General features: G+C 39.2%; 1 protein-coding gene across 1 annotated transcript in view; it reads left to right on the top strand.

Moving 5' to 3' along the window:
- The first annotated feature begins 233 nt into the window (after positions 1–233).
- LOC139387164 (parathyroid hormone/parathyroid hormone-related peptide receptor-like) overlaps positions 234–20,695 on the top strand; it is a 64,080-nt gene continuing 43,618 nt past the window's right edge. Inside the window, exon 1 of the mRNA XM_071133212.1 lies at positions 234–400. Coding sequence (XP_070989313.1) covers positions 314–400 — 87 coding nt within the window. The 5' untranslated portion in view covers positions 234–313. The remainder of the gene's footprint in view (positions 401–20,695) is intronic.

The following is a 20,695-nucleotide window of genomic DNA, read 5'->3' as shown; positions in this document are numbered from 1 at the left end:
GATCGAGAGCGACATAAATAGTTCTGACATGTGGATGTAATTTCAGAAGAAGTAAAAAAAAAACACAAAAAAACAGACATGCAGATAAATAAAGTGAGTGGGCTCAGTTTGAACGTATTACAGATTTAAAAAGAGGGAGGGAAAGCGAAGAGATTATAGTTATGATTTTACAAGCCACTATCAAGACCATAATGAGAGGACAGATAGAGTGAAAGATGACTTGCTCTTTTGAAGACAGTTTAAAGTAAATTAAGCCATTTTACTGAAGCATCAACTCAACCTTGCTTTCTGAAACGACTATTGGAGGTTCGGCATGGTTGTCTCAGGGATGGGCCCCCCTCTAGTGTTCCACAGTGTGGGCTTTCTTTTCTTCAGCTTGGTCCTCAGTCACGTCTGTCTGGTAAGTTATTAATTTCATTATAGAACATGTTCTGCATGTCATTCTTGTATTTTACCACATGTGTAGGCAGCTCACCTTACAGCCTATTCAGTTGTAATAGGTTGAAGCTAGGCTATATATTTTTTAATAATTGTGACCTTCATTGAACATACCAGCCTATTGAAGCTGGAATTATGTTGACAGATGATCCACGATATGAATAAAACTGTCTAAAAAAATGTTTCTTCATAATAGAACAAATTAAACGGACACATTCCTTAACATCTCTTCCCATAGCACTTGTAGAGCAAGGATGTTTTGTTAGACATTGTACCTACAAAATTATATTCTGACCTATTCCACTGCCCTGCTCAGAGCATACTGTGGATGCATATACTTTTAGAAAAAAGGGTTCCAAAAGGGTTCTTCGGCTGTCCCCATTGTAGAACCCTTTTTGGTTCCAAGTAGAAACATTTTTGATTCAAAGTAGAACTATTTTGGGTTTCATGTAGAACCCTCTCGGGAATGGTTCTACCTGGAACCAAAAGGGTTCTCCTATGGGGACAGCCGAAGAATCCTTTTAGGTTCTAGATACCACCTTTTTTTCTAAGAGTGTACCCACCCACTCAGTGTATTGCATTCACTCAGGTACATAATGCTATGCAGTGCAATTTCCATGAATTAATGCTATTAAAGAACCTCAAAAATGTAGGCATTTACTTAATTATATGGGAAATTGTTTTACTACAGTATACTATAATGTGTGTCATTTCAATTATGCATGAATCCTACTGAAGCCCCATCACACTGAGAGATAGAGTGCATGTGTTAAATCACTTTGCCAAGCCTAATCAATAGTAATGTTGACATCTCTGTTCAACTATGTTGGATACAGTAACTGCATGTACATCATCAGGGGAAACAGAGAGAGTCTAAATACAAATGTAGGTTTTTACCATTCTTTGTATCCGGCATGGGTATTATATTAATGAAAACATGCATTCACATATAATTTCAGTGTGGTGTTTTCCAAAGGAGAATGCTAGTGTACATGCACCGCATGGGGGCAAATCCTCATTAACATTTGATGTCTGTGTAAAATCATGCTCATGTAGGTTTTCTCATGTTGATAGGTGATGTTAACTTATTAGTAAAGCCACAAGGTTGATGATGCTATTTTCAAAAGTCAGTATAACAGTAGCTCTACTCTGTAGACTACACAGTGGCTTTACCGACAGCAGTACAGGCAACTGCAAGTAGCACTGCTGGTCGTGGTTGTTCTGTGTTTTTTGGCTGAGTGTGTTGAGCGTTCAACAGGCAGTTTGCTGGGGCTGTGAGGTACAGTGCTTTTCCCTGGTGATGTGGTACATCACTGTGCCGCAGCACTGCTGGCATCATTGGTTTAGATGGCAGGGGGAAACAATTCTAACATAGCTAACTGCATTTATAGCTGATTCAACATTTGGTCGTTAAAGGCTGTGTCTGTAAATTTGGTTTACCCTTTCAGTTTTGATGTTTACCCTTTCAGTTTTGTTATTTTTCTCAAAAAAGTTATATTTAAGAGTTGTGTTTTTTATAGTATATGTCCAATGATGATATCCAGATAATTATGGAAAGACTTGAGTAAGTGAGGGATACACAGTATATTGAAAGCAGGTGCTTCCACACAGGCGTGGTTCTTCAGTTAGTTAAGCAATCATGCTTAGGGTCATATATAAAAATGCTGGGCAGGCCATTATTTTGGCTACCATAGGATGACAATGCCCCCATCCGCAGTGCATGAGTGGTCACTGAATGGTTTGATGAGCATGAAAACGATGTAAATCATATGCCATGGCCGTCTCAGTTACCAGATCTCAACCCAATTGAACTCTTATGGGAGATTCTGGAGCGGCACCTGAGGCAGCATTTTCCACCAACCTGAACAAAATACCAAATTATGGAATGTATCTTGGAAGAATGTTGTCACATCCCTCCAATAGAGTTCCAGACACTTGTAAAATCTATGTCAAGATCATTGAAGCTGTTCTGGCTCATGGTGGCCCACCATCCGATTAAGACGCTTTATGTTGGTGTTTCCTTTATTTTAGCAGTTACCTGTAGATATCCCCCAGTTTACGTAGGCTGAGTAATGAAGCACTAACATCTAACATCTATAACTATATTAAGAAAGTCTAAGTCCTATGTCAGTTAGTATGTATCCTTCCATTAAGCTATACTTCATTTGAAATACTTAAAAAAGAAAATGTACGTTGATATAAACTGATGGTGCTTGCTGTACAGAGGAAGGATCTTAATTTCAGTTTCAGGAAGCTAGGCGTATGTTGCACATCACTACTTCACAGGAGAGGCATTTCAATATATTTTTTGTTGTTGTTGATCAAAATGCGTTTTTTGGTAGAAATGCCGTCTGGAACTTGTGAACTTTCATGTGCGAGAGATGAGTTTGGATTGGTCTTCTATGTAGCATGCTTCTGTCTATAACGTGAGCTACTCAATATATGTTGATAGTCCTTTCTAACATGGTGTGTTTTGAAAGATTTAATTTAATGTTAGCCATCGAGAACCATAATAGTTTTGCGTCTTTTCTCATCAACATTGATGCCCTGATGGGCTACTTTCTGCACACACCACGGTCAGTGTGAACCAAAGTGACTTGACATAACGCTGGCCAAACAAGACGTAGCTACAAACAAAACGGAGTTAAATGGTTCCAGTCTGCTGTGAAGCATTCATCCATGTATACGGGTAAGAGTCTAGCTACATTTTCAGATTTTATACGTTTCTAATTATGTCAGAAAGTCATATTCATTGCAAGTTAAAGTGTACTGTTAGCTAGCATGTGTATGATCTGTGTCATAATATTATTCTAATCAGAACTCCATTTGGATTGCTAGTTAGAGCCTAATGTAAGCCTGCTAACATTGAACCTAGTTGGTTAGCTTTAGCTACCTCCAGATTCATACTACAGCTATGACAATGTTTATATTGGTAGTAGTATGAGTTGGGATTATGCCGCTTCATTGTTTAGCCAGCTAGCTACACAAAATACTTTGCCAGATGATTACATGAGCCATCAATTTAGCCAGGTGTGTCTGGTGGTGATTACAACCATCTATTGTATTTCATGAACGTGTGTACAGTACATGTCTAGACAATAGTGACCCATCCACTTAGCTAGATGTGGCTGGGAGGGTGGTTATAGCATTTATTTCACATGACCCATTAATTTAGAAAAATGTGTCAGGTAAGCGTCATCTAATAGTTATAAAATATCCTGTGCATGTGACAAATACATTTAGATTTTATTTGATATAGTATGTGTTTACCAGAGACGGTAATGTAAAGAACAACATGACCTGCACCAAAGTCAGATTAGGATATAGGCCAAGGACTAGATACATTGTATTTTTACATGGAGTTCTTCCTTACTGTAGGCTACTACTTTTACCACTTTTAGTCTTGAAATCTTTGATTTTTACTACACTATTCACTCTTATTAGCACATGGCCTCACATGTGAATGCTTAAAGAGATGGGTGGGGCTAAGGCTTAAGAGGGTGTGAACGATGCTGAATGGGTGTAGACAAGAATAACTCTCCAGTAGGTGTACCAAAACATTCAAGGGCAATTTTCTCAAAAGTGGGGTTACAAGTTTATCAACTTTCAAAGCATAATTATTTTCCCATTGTTCCTCAACTATTGTGCAAATATATTTCGTTTTCTAGCTCTGAGTCTCTACTTTTTTCCAATGTTAAAAACACAATTTCAAATTACATAGGACCGAATCCAAGTGGTAGGTCATATTTGATTAGTAGTGTCATAGCAAAAGTATCCTGCAGCAAGAGGATTTGAGCATTTTGTCCATAATATTGCTTGATCGGTGTTTAGGGTATTAGCTGGATGAAAATGGGCTTCAAGAAAAGTGCAGTACTGTTAATAAAACCATGTGTTAACAATCTCAACAACAATGTTATCAAATTAAGATCCTACATTGTCATTCTCTGCTTTTTATTAACCTTGACACTCATAGTTTAGTGCCAACTCACAGACATGGCCAACACACTGCTGCCTGCCTGGTAGGATTGTCTGTTATCAGACTGAGTGACTCAGACTCACTGGGTTATTGAATTTATTAAGAGGAAATGCTTCTTTCAGTAACCGGGCTCAGTGTGCATCGCCATCTAATTCCTACCTCATGACTGTGTTTTGGCTGTCTGATGACTTGCAAGTGTCATGTCTTCCTCCCAGAGTGAGAGTTAAACACATAAAGTATCTGTGAAACAGAAGGTAGCCATGTAGGATATGTGATTCAGTCAAGATGTTTATCCAAGAAGAAACTTCATTGTAAGCACTAGTGACAGGGAAAAAACACTGTTACATGTCGGGATATTATCTTTGATGATATATCGTATATTATCATTTTGACAATATCGCAATATTAATTTGGGGCTAGTTGGCTCTACCTCTTTTTAAACTGGGAGCCAATTTGTTTTCAGCACTTTTATTTCCATGCCTGATCAAAGCGTGTTTTCTCATTGGTCTCTCTTGTCGCTCTGCAGCAGACATATCGTGAGCAATATGTTTGGAACATTGAATTGCAATAAAATCACAGTATCGAATCGTAATACATAAAGAATCGTGAGAATCGCAATACAGATCATATTGGCACCTAAGTATTTGTGATAATATCGCATCGTGATGGCAATTCCCAGCCCTGGTAAACACGTTTATATACAGTGGGGCAAAAAGTATTTAGTCAGCCACCGATTGTGCAAGTTCTCCCACTGAAAAAGATGAGAGAGGCCTGTAATTTTCATCATAGGTACACTTCAACTATGACAGACAAAATGAGAGAAAATATGGTGGAAAATAAGTATTTGGTCAATAACAAAAGTTTATCTCAATACTTTGTTAAATACCCTTTGTTGGCAATGACAGAGGTCAAACGTTTTCTGTAAGTCTTCACAAGGTTTTCACACACTGTTGCTGGTATTTTGGCCCATTCCTCCATGCAGATCTCCTCTAGAGCAGTGATGTTTTGGGGCTGTTGCTGGGCAACACAGACTTTCAACTCCCTCCAAAGATTTTCTATGGGGTTGAGATCTGGAGACTGGCTAGGCCACTCCAGGACCTTGAAATGCTTCTTACGAAGCCACTCCTTCGTTGCCCGGGCGGTGTGTTTGGGATCATTGTATGCTGAAAGACCCAGCCACGTTTCGTCTTCAATGCCCTTGCTGATGGAAGGAGGTTTTCACTCAAAATCTCACGATACATTCATTCTTTCCTTTACACGGATCAGTCGTCCTGGTCCCTTTACAGAAAAACAGCCCCAAAGCATGATGTTTCCACCCCCATGCTTCACAGTAAGTATGGTGTTCTTTGGATGAGTTTTTACCAAAAAGTTATATTTTGGTTTCATCTGACCATATGACATTCTCCCAATCTTCTTCTGGATCATCCAAATGCTCTCTAGCAAACTTCAGACTGGCCTGGACATGTACTGGCTTTAGTGGGGTGACACGTCTGGCACTGCAGGATTTGAGTCCCTGGCGGCGTAGTGTGTTACTGATGGTAGGCTTTGTTACTTTGGTCCCAGCTCTCTGCAGGTCATTCACTAGGTCCCCCCGTGTGGTTCCGGGATTTTTGCTCACCGTTCTTGTGATCATTTTGACCCCACGGGGTGAGATCTTGCGTGGAGCCCCAGATCGAGGGAGATTATCAGTGGTCTTGTATGTCTTCCATTTCCTAATAATTGTTCCCACAGTTGATTTCTTCAAACCAAGCTGCTTACCTATTGCAGATTCAGTCTTCCAAGCCTGGTGCAGGTCTACAATTTTGTTTCTGGTGTCCTTTGACAGCTCTTTGTGCTTGGCCATAGCGGAGTTTGGAGTGTGACTGTTTGAGGTTGTGGACAGGTGTCTTTTATACTGATAACAAGTTCAAACAGGTGCCATTAATACAGGTAACAAGTGGAGGACAGGGGAGTCTCTTAAAGAAGGTCTGTGAGAGCCAGAAATCTTGCTTGTTTGTAGGTGACCTAATACTTATTTTCCACCATAATTTGCAAATAAATTAATTAAAAGTCCTACAATGTGATTTTCTGGATTTTTTTCACATTTTGTCTTTGAAGTGTACCTATGATGAAAATTACAGGCCTCTCTCATCTTTTTAAGTGCGAGAACTTGCACAATTGGGGGCTGACTAAATACCTTTTTGCCCCACTGTATATTCTGGTAATCCGAACAATTGAACATATGCGGTGGTACTTAATGGCTGACTAAATACTTTTTTGCCCCACTGTAGACTTGTACATAGACATTTGAACTGGTCAATGCTCATCCTATCACACTGCCAGTTGCAATTGAGGAGACATCAGTTAGTGTCTGTTGGAGAACACTTTGAATGTGTCTCAAGTTAACTGTTTTTGCTGTTTCAATAGATATGTAATAATTTTTTACAACACAGTGTATATACCATGTATATTTCACAAAATAACACATAAGGCACTCAATTATTTCCCATGAAGGCAAAAGAACAGCTGTGAGATAACAATAGGGGTTTGTTCCCCCTAGTTAAGTGTACCACAGGAGGTTGGTGGCACTTTAATTGGGGAGGAACGTTTCGTGCTAACGGCTGGAGCGGAATTAGTGGAATGGTATTAAATACATCACACACAGGGTTTCCATGTGTTTGATGCCATTCCATTCCCTCTGTTCCAGCCATTATTATGAGTTGTCCTCCCCTCAGCAGCCTCCCCTGAATTGTAGAGTAATTGAATGGTGAAAACACTGATAGGATACGAAAGTACAATTATCTACTTACTACCTGCGTTTAGTCAAAACAATTAGCACCTGGCTTGTACCTGCTAATATGCTGTTTGGACCACATTACTGTAAGTATTATTAAGCCCCTAAGCTCTTAAGTAAAGACCCATTTTCTCTGCTTGGAATATTGTTCCAATATGTTAGCTTGTGTGTCTTTCGATTCTACACTGAACAAAAACGTGAACGCAACATGTAAAATGTTGGTCCCATGTTTCATGAGCTGAAATAAAAGATCCCAGACATTTTCCATATACACAAAAAGCTTATTTTTCTAAAATGTTATGCACAAATGTGTTTACATCCCTGTTAGTGAGCATTTCTCCTTTGCCAAGATAATCCATCCACCTGAGAGTTGTGGCATATCAAGAAGCTGATTAAACAGCATGATTATTACACAGGTGCCCCTTATGCTTGGGACAATAAAAGGTCACTTTAAAATGTGCAGTTTTGTCACACAACACAATGTCACAGATAAATTGACTGATTTCCTTATATGAACTGTAACTTGAAATTGTTGCATGAAGCGTTGATATTTTTGTTCAGTTTAGTCTAATAATCAACAAGGCAACAGTGAATGATGCAGCCTCCCCCCCACCCTTTTGGGCCATTTGAGATATGACTAACACATTTCAATGAATTACTATAGCTCCCACCTTGGGCCAATCAGTGTCATTTTATAAAAGTTACGGATCTCTATGGCAAGATGCATAATGCACAAAAGTTTGCTGTCTGAGATATCGCGTGTGAATAACGGACGGACGGATGGCGATAGATCCACAGTCCCTTCCCCGATTTCATCGTGGGGGACAGCAATATCTGAGATCGATAGAGTGGAATGTTATCGCTAACCATGTTGTTATTACTGTTTTAGAGCCCTAGGCATGTCATATCCCTAGATGCTTTGGGTGAATATTAAAACACAAGCTGTGTTAAAAGTTGTTGCCAACATTTAACCCTTTCGGAAATAAGTTACACAATACACTTGAGTGCTTGAGTGGTGAAATGGGATTCACTGTGCAGTATTATCTGGTACTGGATTGGTTGTTGTCCTTTCAACTGAAGTAGGAAGGTAATGCAGTATCATCAGATGTGCACCAGACAGACATCATTGTCTCATAGCTGTTTCACTCTTTATCATTATGTGTATACTGTAGGTCAGCTTTTAAGGTGCACGTAAAGTGTAGTTTTGGAAATTATTTTAATTGGTCAGAAGATTTCTCCCAGACAAAAAAACACAAATGGAGATCTCAAGTTCCTTGAAAATATCTTCCTCAGAGAGGAGAGAGCTTAATACATGTAATGATCATGCATCACTGATCATCATTTGACCAGCATCAGTACAGGTACACAGATTGATTTCTACTGGAATTGCTGTAGTAAGACTTCCTGGTTGTTCTCTCTCTATTCTTTTAGAGATCTACAGAGGATGGCGACGTTAGGACAGTACTAGGTAGTCATCTGTTGCACCATGTTTCTATGGATGCTACTGATAATAGCATCATTGTCTGCACATTCACAACAAGAATAGCTAGGCTTTTCTGTATACATTTGTATATTGTCATCAGACAGTCACCGTGGACAGTTTAGAACCTGGGTGAGAATTATTCTTGCTTGATTGGCGTTTCCATTTTGTGCATTAATTTCAAGGTAATGATGATTGCGATCAGACTTTTAAATTGATAGCTGGTAACCTTGCTGGCACTTGAGCATTTCTGAGGAAGCCTGTTGGATAACCCTGAATTGACAATGGATGTCACTGAGACAGAGGAGACCATTTTTGGTTCCAGGTAGATCCCTCCGTGGAAAGTTTTTTTTAAAGGGTTCTCTAGAGAGCAAGTGCTTTGCTTTTCTTTAGTTCTCTGTCATCATACAGGGTTATTTTTTTTATCTTTATTTAACTAGGCAAGTCAGTTAAGTACAAATTCTTATTTACAATGACGACCTAGGAACAGGGGCAGAACGACAGATTTAGCAACCTTTCAGTTACTGGCCTAACGCTCTAACCACTAGGCTACCTGCCACTCCATAATTATGTTGTGAATTATAGAAAAAACATTTTCCTGAATGTAAGATTATATAATAAGTGTACTAGAGACTGCCCTGGCTGGCACACAAATGTGTGTGTGTGTGCGTGTGTGCGTGTGTGTGTGCATGTGCGTGTGTGTGTGCTGACAAAGTGAAGAGGACAGGAGGTAACGAAGTAGTCTTCAATCTGTATCTGTATAGCACTTTGTGACAATTTTACTGATGTAAAAATGGCTTTACAAAATACATTGGATTGATTGATTTAATCGGCATGGCCGATTAATTAGGTCCGATTTAAAGTTTTCATAACAATCGGTAATCTGCATTTTTGGATGCCTATTATGTCCGATTACATTGCAATCCACAAGAAGACTGCGTGGCAGGCTGACCACCTGTTTACGTGAGTGCAGCATCAAAAGGACCTGGTGGCTGCAAGGAACCAAGGTAAGTTGCTAGCTAGCATTAAACTTATCCCGTAAAAAACAATCAATCTTAACATAATCACTAGTGGTTGATGATATTACTAGTTTAACTAGCTTGTCCTGTGTTGCATATAGTCAATGCAGTGCCCGTTAATTTATCATCGAATCACAGCCTACTTCAACTTCGCAAAACGGGTGATGATTTAACAAAAGAGCATTCGTGAAAAAGCACAATCGTTGCACCAATGTACCCAACCATAAACATCAATGCCTTTCTTAAAATCAATACACAAGCATATTTTTTTTAACTTGCATATTTCGTTAAAAGAAATTCATGATAGCAGGCAATATTACTAGGGAAATTGTGTCACTTATCTTGCTTTCAGTGCAAGCCGAATCAGGGTATATGCCGCAGTTTGGGCCGCCTGGCTCGTTGCAAACTGTGTGAAGACCATTTCTTAATTAACTTGCCAGATTTTTACATAATTATGACACAACATTGAAGGTTGTGCAATGGAACAGCAATAAAATATTGAGTGCATTTTTTGTATTATATTAAGTTAAAATAAAAGTGTACATTGTTCATTCAGTATTGCTGTAATTGTCATTATTACAAATATATATTTAAAAAATTGCCCGATTTAATCGGTATCAGCTTTTTTTGGTCCTCCAATAATCTGTATCGGTAGATTGATTGATTGATTTAATGGATGTGACACTAAACACTTAATTCACAACCACACAGCCTAACATATTATGTCTTTAATGGTGCAATAGAAGCAATAAAGGTGGAGAAATGTTACCACTCTCAAATTCATAAACAGAGCTGTGGATGCAAGTACTGACCATCCATTATAGGTTCGGCCCTAATTTATGTATTCTCTGTCACCTGTAGCTGCATTGAAAATGATTTAGGAAAAAAAGGACAATGCCCAACGACTAGTCAGCCCTTCCCCCTCTGAGGGGCCAAAATGTATCACTCTGTTACAGTATCCAGAGGACTGACTATTGTGACAGAATAATGCTATAGTATCCATGTTTGATATCTATCTAAAACTTGTTCACTGAGGATAACTCTGATGCTATCTTTAAGGATGTATGATCTCCGTGGTTACTTGTATCTATCTATACAGGGTGAACTCTCAATTACTCTATTATGCAAAAAGGTTTTATGGTCTTCTCAGGAATTCTGTCTTATGTACACTGGTCTCATCCCCACACAAGCACCTAGATGCTGTAACATCCTGTAAAACGTTTACAGGTTACTCTGTAAACTTGGTATCGTTTGATTGGTCAATTGTGGTTGGTTTTTGGTTAAAAGGTTACACCTTCAGATGTTATAAATGGAATGAAATGCCTTTGTTCTCTCTCTTATCCTGTAAATTAACCGTAGAATCTATATTAGTGATGCACCGATATGGCATTTTTGGCCGATACCGTATCCGATATTTTCCTTGCCAAAAAGACCTGATACCGATAACCGATATTTAAAATTTTAATGGCCTTTTAAGCATTCTAGTACAGTTAAATAGTTAACATACACATGGACACAGAGGTCTAAGGCACTGCATCTCAGTGCAAGAGGCGTCACTACAGTCTCTGGTTTGAATCCAGGCTGTATCACATCCGGCCGTGATTGGGAGTCCCATAGGGCAGCGCACAATAGGGCCAGCGTCGTCCGGGGTAGGCTATAGTTGTAAATAAGAATTTGTTCTTAACTGACTTGCCTAGTTAAATAAAGGTTACACACACACACACCACAATGACCAAAAATATATTTTGATGGCATTTACACTACCTTTCAAAAGTTTGGGGTCACTTAGAAATGTCCTTGTTTTTGAAAGAAAAGCAAATATTTTTGTCCATTAAAATAACATAAAATTGATCAGAAATACAGTGTAGACATTGTTAATGTTGTAAATTACTATTGTAGCTGGAAACTGCAGTTTTTTAATGGAATATCTACATAGGCGTTCAGAGGCCCATTATCAGCAACCATCACTCCTGTGTTCAAATGGCACGTAGTGTTACTTTCAAATAGGTACTTATATTTTGAAGGCAAACCGCAAATTCCACTATTGTGCCTAATCCTTATTGTGGCTAGCTTCACAACACATAACAACGGTCAGGTCGAGCCTCACTAGCCAGATGAAGCTAGCTGACTGCTTATAACATTAGCTATGGGGAACAGAGTTAAGTAGCTGGCTAGCTTTTTATTTTCATGAACTGAAGTTCAATTTCAATAGGCGAGCAACAAGTGGCTACCTAGCCAATACTTACTCACAAGGATTACTAAATCATTGCAAAGAATAATGAAAATGACTGCAGTTTCTACTGGTTATTATTTCCAGGCTGGTTGTATTGGTGCCAGCTAGGTACCAAGCTAAAGCTAGCTAGCTACCCCAGAAGTTGCCGTTGAACAAATAATGCTTTATTACCAACGTGGTATTGTTAACACATCGTTCGTGGCCGGTGTTAGCTTGTTTGCAGACTTTTTTGTACAGCTTTGATAGTGCTACTGATAGTAGTGGTGACACTTGGCTTGTACGTGCAAATTCAGAACACACAACATTCTATAATAGAACTGTGTTATTTGACGTGTCAAATTAAAAGCTTATTTAACGCGTCAAATAATGTTATTGTCAAATAGTGTTATTTGACATGTATTTTTTTTGACACGCAAAGACCCAAAGGCATTCCATAGTATGTCATGAAGCTAATAGCAGTGACTATATTACTGTGTAACTCCGGTAGGGCAACATCTGAAAAATAGCGCAGTTGGTAACGTTAGTATGTACTGGGGCTCGACCAGTCGTGAAAGCCAACATCACCCACGACAGAGAACGGTTGATTGTCAAGGGCAATGAATTCCAATTATCTTGGCATTAATGGATTTCGCCTTTGAGTTGTCTCGCTGAAATGTTCTTACTCTTTGAAATGACTGCTCGACTTGTTGACTACTTGATCCACACAGCAGACATTGTAGGCTAGGTTAGGAATGCTGTGTTGCACGTGTAGCGCAACATTTTACGCGGCATCATTACATCATGTACCTACGTTATATAGGTATGCATGTCAGCTTTGACAACGGTTTTGCACATCAGCGTTAAACTAGACATCGGGCAGATACCGCTGTTGGCATTTTTAGCGAATATCGGCCGATTCCGATAAGTTCACCGATGTATCGTGCATCCCTAATCTACAGTGGGGAGAACAAGTATTTGATACACTGCCGATTTTGCAGGTTTTCCATCTTACAAAGCATGTAGAGGTCTGTAATTTTTATCATAGGTACACTTTAACTGTGAGAGACGGAATCTAAAACAAAAATCCAGAAAGTCACATTGTATGATTTTTAAGTAATTAATTTGCATTTTATTGCATGACATAAGTATTTGATACATCAGAGAAGCAGAACTTAATATTTGGTACAGAAACCTTTGTTTGCAATTACAGACATCATACGTTTCCTGTAGTTCTTGACAAGTTTTGCACACACTGCAGCAGGGATTTTGGCCCACTCCTCCATACAGACCTTCTCCGGATCCTTCAGGTTTCGGGGCTGTCGCTGGTCAATACGGACTTTCAGCTCCCTCCAAAGATTTTCTATTGGGTTCAGGTCTGGAGACTGGCTAGGCCACTCCAGGACCTTGAGATGCTTCTTACGGAGCCACTCCTTAGTTGCCCTGGCTGTGTGTTTCGGGTCGTTGTCATGCTGGAAGAACCAGCCACGACCCATCTTTAATGCTCTTACTGAGGGAAGGAGGTTGTTGGCCAAGATCTCACAATACATGGCCCCATCCATCCTCCCCTCAATACGGTGCAGTCGTCCTGTCCCCTTTGCAGAAAAGCATCCCCAAAGAATGATGTTTCCACCTCCATGTTTCACGTTGGGATGGTGTTCTTGGGGTTGTACTCATCCTTCTTCTTACACCAAACACGGCGAGTGGAGTTTAGACCAAAAAGCTTATTTTTTTTCTCATCAGACCACATGACCTTCTCCCATTCCTCCTCTGGATCATGCAGATGTTCATTGGCAAACTTCAGACGGGCCTGGACATGTGCTGGCTTGAGCAGGGGCACCTTGCGTGCGCTGCAGGATTTTAATCCATGACGGCGTAGAGTGTTACTAATGGTTTTCTTTGAGACTGTGGTCCCAGCTCTCTTCAGGTCATTGACCAGGTCCTGCCGTGTAGTTCTGGGCTGATCACTCACCTTCCTCATGATCATTGATGCCCCACGAGGTGAGATCTTGCATGGAGTCCCAGACCGAGGGTGATTGAGCATCATCTTGAACTTCTTCCATTTTCTAATAATTGCCCCAACAATTGTTGCCTTCTCACCAAGCTGCTTGCCTATTGTCCTGTAGCCCATCCCAGCCTTGTGCAGGTCTACAATTTTATCCCCGATGTCCTTACACGGCTCCCTGGTCTTGGCCATTGTGGAGAGGTTGGAGTCTGTTTGATTGAGTGTGTGGACAGGTGTCTTTTATACAGGTAATGAGTTCAAACAGGTGCAGTTAATACAGGTAATGAGTGGAGAACAGGAGGGCTTCTTAAAGAAAAACTAACAAGTCTGTGAGAGCCGGAATTCTTACTGGTTGGTAGGTGATCAAATACTAATGTCATGCAATAAAATGCAAATTAATTACTTAAAAATCATACAATGTGATTCTCTGGATTTTTGTTTTAGATTCCGTCTCTCACAGTTGAAGTGTACCTATGATAAAAATCGCAGACCTCTACATGCTTTGTAAGTAGGAAAACCTGCAAAATCGGCAGTGTATCAAATACTTGTTCTCCCCACTGTATATGCTTGAAATAATGCCTTATAATGCTTGTTAAAGGGGTAATCCACCCTAAACCACTAAATCATGTTATTAACAGTGTAAACACTGTTAAATAACAATAATATGTGAGAACAATATTTTTTTGTGAACAAATGTATAATTTTGTTGTGATAACAAGATTGGTAGAAACTTGCATAGTTTTTGTGAAATCTGTTGCAGCTCAAGTCTACTTATTCCCCCAAATGCAATGGTCCCATATTGCTCAGTTGGTAGAGCATGTCGATTGCAACACCAGGGTTGTGGATTTGATCGATGGAACAGTAGTGGAGAGGGTAGTAAGTTTTAAGTTCCTCGGCGTACACATCACAGACAAACTGAATTGGTCCACCCACACAGACAGCATCGTGAAGAAGGCGCAGCAACGCCTCTTCAACCTCAGGAGGCTGAAGAAATTTGGCTTGTCACCAAAAGCACTCACAAACTTCAACAGATGCACAATCGAGAGCATCCTGTCAGGCTGTATCACCGCCTGGTACGGAAACTGCTCCGCCCACAACCGTAAGGCTCTCCAGGGGGTAGTGAGGTCTGCACAACGCATTACCGGGGGCAAACTACCTGCCCTCCAGGACACCTACACCACCCGATGTCACAGGAAGGCCATAAAGATCATCAAGGACAACAACCACCCGAGCCACTGCTTGTTCACCCTGCTATCATCCAGAAGGCGAGGTCAGTACAGGTGCATCAAAGCTGGGACCGAGAGACTGAAAAACAACTTCTATCTCAAGGCCATCAGACTGTTAAACAGCCACCACTAACATTGAGTGGCTGCTGCCAACACACTGACTCAACTCCAGCCACTTTAATAATGGGAATTGATGGGAAATGATGTAAAATATATCACTAGCCACTTTAAACAATGCTACCTAATATAATGTTTACATACCCTACATTATTCATCTCATATGTATACGTATATACTGTACTCTATATCATCTACTGCATCTTTATGTAATACATGTATCACTAGCCACTTTAACTATGCCACTTTGTTTACATACTCATCTCATATGTATATACTGTACTGTACTCAATACCATCTACTGTATCTTGCCTATGCCGCTCTGTACCATCACTCATTCATATATCTTTATGTACATATTCTTTATCCCTTTACACTTGTGTGTATAAGGTAGTAGTTTTGGAATTGTTAGCTAGATTACTTGTTGGTTATTACTGCATTGTCGGAACTAGAAGCACAAGCATTTCGCTACACCCGCATTAACATCTGCTAACCATGTGTATGTGATAAATAAAATTTGATTTGATTTTGATTTGATTCCCACAGGGTATGAAAAGGTATGCTCTCACTACTGCAAGTTGTTCTGGATAAGAGCCTCTGTTAAATTACTAAAACGTAAATGCAATGTTCTCTATTTCGGCTAGCTAGAAAACATAGCTACATACAATAATCCCAAAGTTAATATCAGCATGTGAAGGAAAAAGCTAGCTGTAAAATCTCTAAACAAACTGCGCTATCAATTCAAGAGTCTTGCAGTTTTTCTCTGCCGAGAGCAGCATTATGTTGCTTTCACACAGAGACAGTTTTGAGGACATGTGAACTCCATTTGAATCGGATTGTATGATGATTAGCTTAGCAACTGCATGATGCAAGCATGACAACATGAATGCGATTGGTCGACAGTCAGTTGGGTGGGGCGTTTCTCCATTCATTGCGCAATGAGATTCCTCCTATCTCCTCCTGTAATAGCTCTGTTTCCTACAGAAACGGCAAATTGCGACATGGTTCTTGAAGTAGGAACAGAGGTTAATAATTTGGGACACTGTTTAAATTGAGCACATCTAAGGGAAGTCTATGCTTTGTAATGACGATATAAACTGATGGATGTGTTTTAAACATTTATGGCCATCCATATTGGCTGACTTGACAATCTGGAATGCAGGTCATTGTTTTTAAAGCGTTATGAAATGTGATAGTGTGTAATCCCCTCTCTCCAGTTTCAAGAATTATGTAGTTTCTACACAATTTCCTGATTTTCACAGGCGGACCACTTAGAAGTTAAACCATGGGGAATTTTTTCTACCCACAGATAGAACATAGGCTTTCACCAAATTGACAGGAGTTTCATGATTTTTATTTCTGTGGGTGGATTATCCCTTTAATGCTTGTAACTTAATCTTCATGCCTTGTATGTGAATCCATTCATTCTTACAAAGTAATTAAATAGACTTGTATTTACAATTCCACTCTCAGACATTTCTTGATGGCCTATTACTGTAACTCAACTATAATGTTTCTGCATATTGCTGATTATATTTATGGAGTCAGATAAACATTTTAATAGGCTAATAGGCTAATTGCTTAGTCTGGGGCGGCAGGGTAGCCTAGTGGTTAGAGCATTGGACTAGCAACCCTAACCCTAACCCCCGAGCTGACAAGGTACAAATCTGTCTTTCTGCCCCTGAACAGGCAGTTAACCCACTGTTCCTAGGCCGTCATTGAAAATAAGAATTTGTTCTTAACTGACTTGCCTAGTTAAATAAAGGTAAATAAATAAAAGTCTTAGTACGAGTCACATGTGAAGTAGATATACTGTATATACACATATCAAATATTATTACTGTACACTACACAATGATATAAAAATTATAGTTTTAACCATGTTTTGAGGCTGCATTGTTTTTGTTTAGATTTTATTCATTTACAAAAGTTGTAGTAAAACCAGCTAATATTTGGGGTTCTGATAGGGTACGACAGTTGAACAAAGCTTATCAGGCATTTATAAGTTATATTATTCAAGAATCAATGGGCACATACTCTTATTTATTAGTCCAAAAATGTATGTAGTAACTGCTGATTGCCCCTTTAAGGGTAAATGTTAATTATTAGTCAACATAAAGTTTATAAATAATTAATAAATATTTATAGCTGAAATTGTGTGATCATCATTGGGTGCTTGCCTAAAAGTGATTGTATGTATTGAGAGTTAGTTGTTGACAGATTAGAAGCATACAGTGTTTATGAAGATCTTACTGTAAGATTGAAGGCCCATTCTTGGGTTGGAGAGGAGGACATTTCTTATAGGTGTGAGAAAGTCACCCACAGTCGTCATTGCCTGGTCTCTTGGAAACGCGAGTTTATGTGATTCCTGGGATGAACTTTAGATTCCTCACACACAAGTACACTTTTATGGGGTTAAACACTCCTTAGACATGATTACACAAAACATCTTAGATAACAAAAAAATATATATATTTTTTTACTCTTCATTCCTTTTCTTAAAGGGAAATTATTGGTGTTTGTTTCATTACTCCACTGTTGATTCAGTCTCAAATTGATTTCAGTCAGCTATCAAGTTTTCAAGAAATATAATTAGCAAAGTACAGAAAGTGTCACAGCATGATGCGTTTTGCTAATGAGTTGTATTTTCCTTTAATATTTGTAATTCTTTATTAAGAAATGTATCCTCAGCACTCACACAATTGTTGTTTTTTATGTTGACTCACACATAGCAGGGCTTTTGAGAAGGCCCCTGACTCAGTCTCATAACAGACCTGTTAATAGTCAAGTCTTCAGTTTCCTTGGCATGGTAAGGTTATACCATGGCTGTGTTTGACTCAGGAAAGAGCTTGTTTTCTTGACTTCCCTTGACCTTCTCTTTTTTTCTCAACTTTTCCATTTAAAGAATGCAGGAGTGTGAGTAACTCAATGCCACTTTTACACCCCACTGAAAAAGTTACACCACTAACACAGATATTTTAATGATGTCTCTCTCTTTGCCGTAGTACTTTTGGAGAGTCTCTCTAATAATCTTTCTAGCAAAGATAAACCTGTTATTTGGGGTTTTGAAAGGACCATTTTTACAGTATATTTATTGACATTTCTTGACAGGATTACTCATGGCACCATACCATATTTTGGGTAACTGACTAAATTCATATATTTTATTACAGTATACAGTACATTTTGGAGAAATGTTGTTGCTGAAACCAGTACAGAAAGAATAGTGCTGATGGTGTTTACCTACCAGAAAGTAACGTCACAAAACTGCTCCCACATTGTCTTGTATTTCCACCACCACTGACTGCATTGCACATAATTATGTTAAATCATCCCTGTTCTAATATTCAACATTCCCAAAATCATAGCACGCTGCATAGGTGCATTTTAAGAAGTTAATACCCAAAATCATAGTTTGAACATCATGAATTTAAAGCCCAGGAAGGGCCACCATCTTTATTAATACCTGTATGAAGAGCCAGGAGTATGTGAACAGGTATATAGTGAATATGACTGGACTGGTCTTTTGTACAGACAATCTATTGGAGGCATAGAAATAAATAGGTAAAGAAATGAAAAGAGTGGTTTTGTCACATGGGCAGTTGCCGTGTTTCAAAAGAATAACAAGAGACAAAATGTATATGTGGGGCTGGTTATCTCTGAAGCTGTAAATGTGTGTGTCAATGGTTTAACTAACTTGTAGGAATTATCACTCTTTCAGTGTGAATATTTGAGTCATTTAGCAGACATTCTTATCCGGAGTGACTTACAGGAGCAAAGGTTAAGCGCCTTGCTCAAGGGCACATCAACCAAATGTTCACATAATCGACTTTGGTATTCGAACCAGTAGGGCCAGTAACCGAATCCGACTCGCTTAACCGCTAGGCAACCTGCCACCCAATATTAGATAAGATATCCTGTCTTCATGATCCAGGATTAATTGATTTTAAATTGTTTCGAAGATACCTATGAACAGTGTTATTTTGTTTTACAACATGAAACAAATGAATATTACATTTTGTATTAGACCATGAAATAAACCATGTTTGATGAGTTGTTAATAATCACTAAGCTAATGTCTTGTCCTGTGGGGCTCTTCTTCCCTCTACCTAGCTACTGGATGAAAATGCTGCGATAGATTTCTAGAATTCCATGTGGTGTGCATTCCATAACTCCCAGGGTACCTCAATTGCGTGTTCTTAGCCATGTTGCTGCCTTCCACATTGACATAAAGTCCTGCAACGCCCTCCCCCACCGGCAGCGCAAGGGATAACATTTCAAACACATAGGAGAACTCATGACATATTATGACATAGCCTCCCACCCCCAGCCCTCGTCACAACATCAAATGGGCTTTCACAGAATCCATTTCTCAGATCAATGCAGCACCTGAGATCTGTGGTTACTAGGAATTCTCCTCAGTTCTGATCCAGTTGTTGTTGATGTGATTTGAAGGCAGCTCTAGTTTTGGGCAGGTCTAACCCGCTTTCCTTGGCTGGCACATGGCTTATATGCAGAGAGGAGGGAGCATTTCTTAAAAGGACCTTTATTAGTTTCATTGCGAACCTCTGGGGTTTATGGGTTAGTAAGTATGCAGTTCACAGCTCCCAGATTTTCCAGCAAAGAGTAAGAACAGCACATTACAGATCCAAGCCAATTCAAATTAAGATAACAGTGAGAGGCCTTGCCTGGATTGCTGCAGTAGCGCAATTGCATTTAGCACATGATCCAAAGTGAAAAGGAAATATACAAGCTGTTGCTAAGCTCACAGTCTGATGATCCATGTTTTTTGTCTAGGGAATATATTGTAATTTCTTGAGTAAAATGGTACTTACATAGCATTGTGTTCACAATATGAATGATGTGGATGGTGCATTGCATCAGTGTTAATTTTGGAAGCTATTTTTGTTTTCGTCTTAGTTTTAACTTTAAAATGCAATTTAGTCTTAGTCACATTTGAGTGATTTCATCCTCTGTTCGTTTTGTCTAGTTTTAGTCACAGCCATTTTAGTCACATACTATTAAATATGAAATATTCAGGCTACCTCTACCTCTAACCTACTATCCCATAATTTACATTAACTGGCAACATTGATATTGTGGCAGATTGTAACCAATGACAGACATAATTAACCATATAGGCTACAAAGACTTAATCCCCATCATAGCCGCCGGGGGGGGGGGGGTAAATAACAGTGGTTTCCTTGAAAAGGGGAGAATTTGAGCTTTGCAAAAATGCCAGAAGTATGAAATATCCTATATGCATGCTTCTGATTGGACAAAACAGATGAAAAGGAGCTTCACGTTAAATGAACTGTCCATTAGACTCACATGGAATTCTTGTCTTGTCACATTTTCGCAGTCTAAAAAAAGTAATTTGTAATAGTTTTTCCAGGGAATCTCATCTCATTATCGTCATAGTTTAAGTCAGGAAAAGTAGGTTGTTGACGAG

The sequence above is a fragment of the Oncorhynchus clarkii genome, chromosome 28, assembly GCF_045791955.1.
Source record: "Oncorhynchus clarkii lewisi isolate Uvic-CL-2024 chromosome 28, UVic_Ocla_1.0, whole genome shotgun sequence".
Taxonomy (NCBI): domain Eukaryota; kingdom Metazoa; phylum Chordata; class Actinopteri; order Salmoniformes; family Salmonidae; genus Oncorhynchus; species Oncorhynchus clarkii.
The sequence above is the reverse complement of the archived record's forward strand: the minus strand, read 5'-3'. Positions and strand labels throughout refer to the sequence as shown.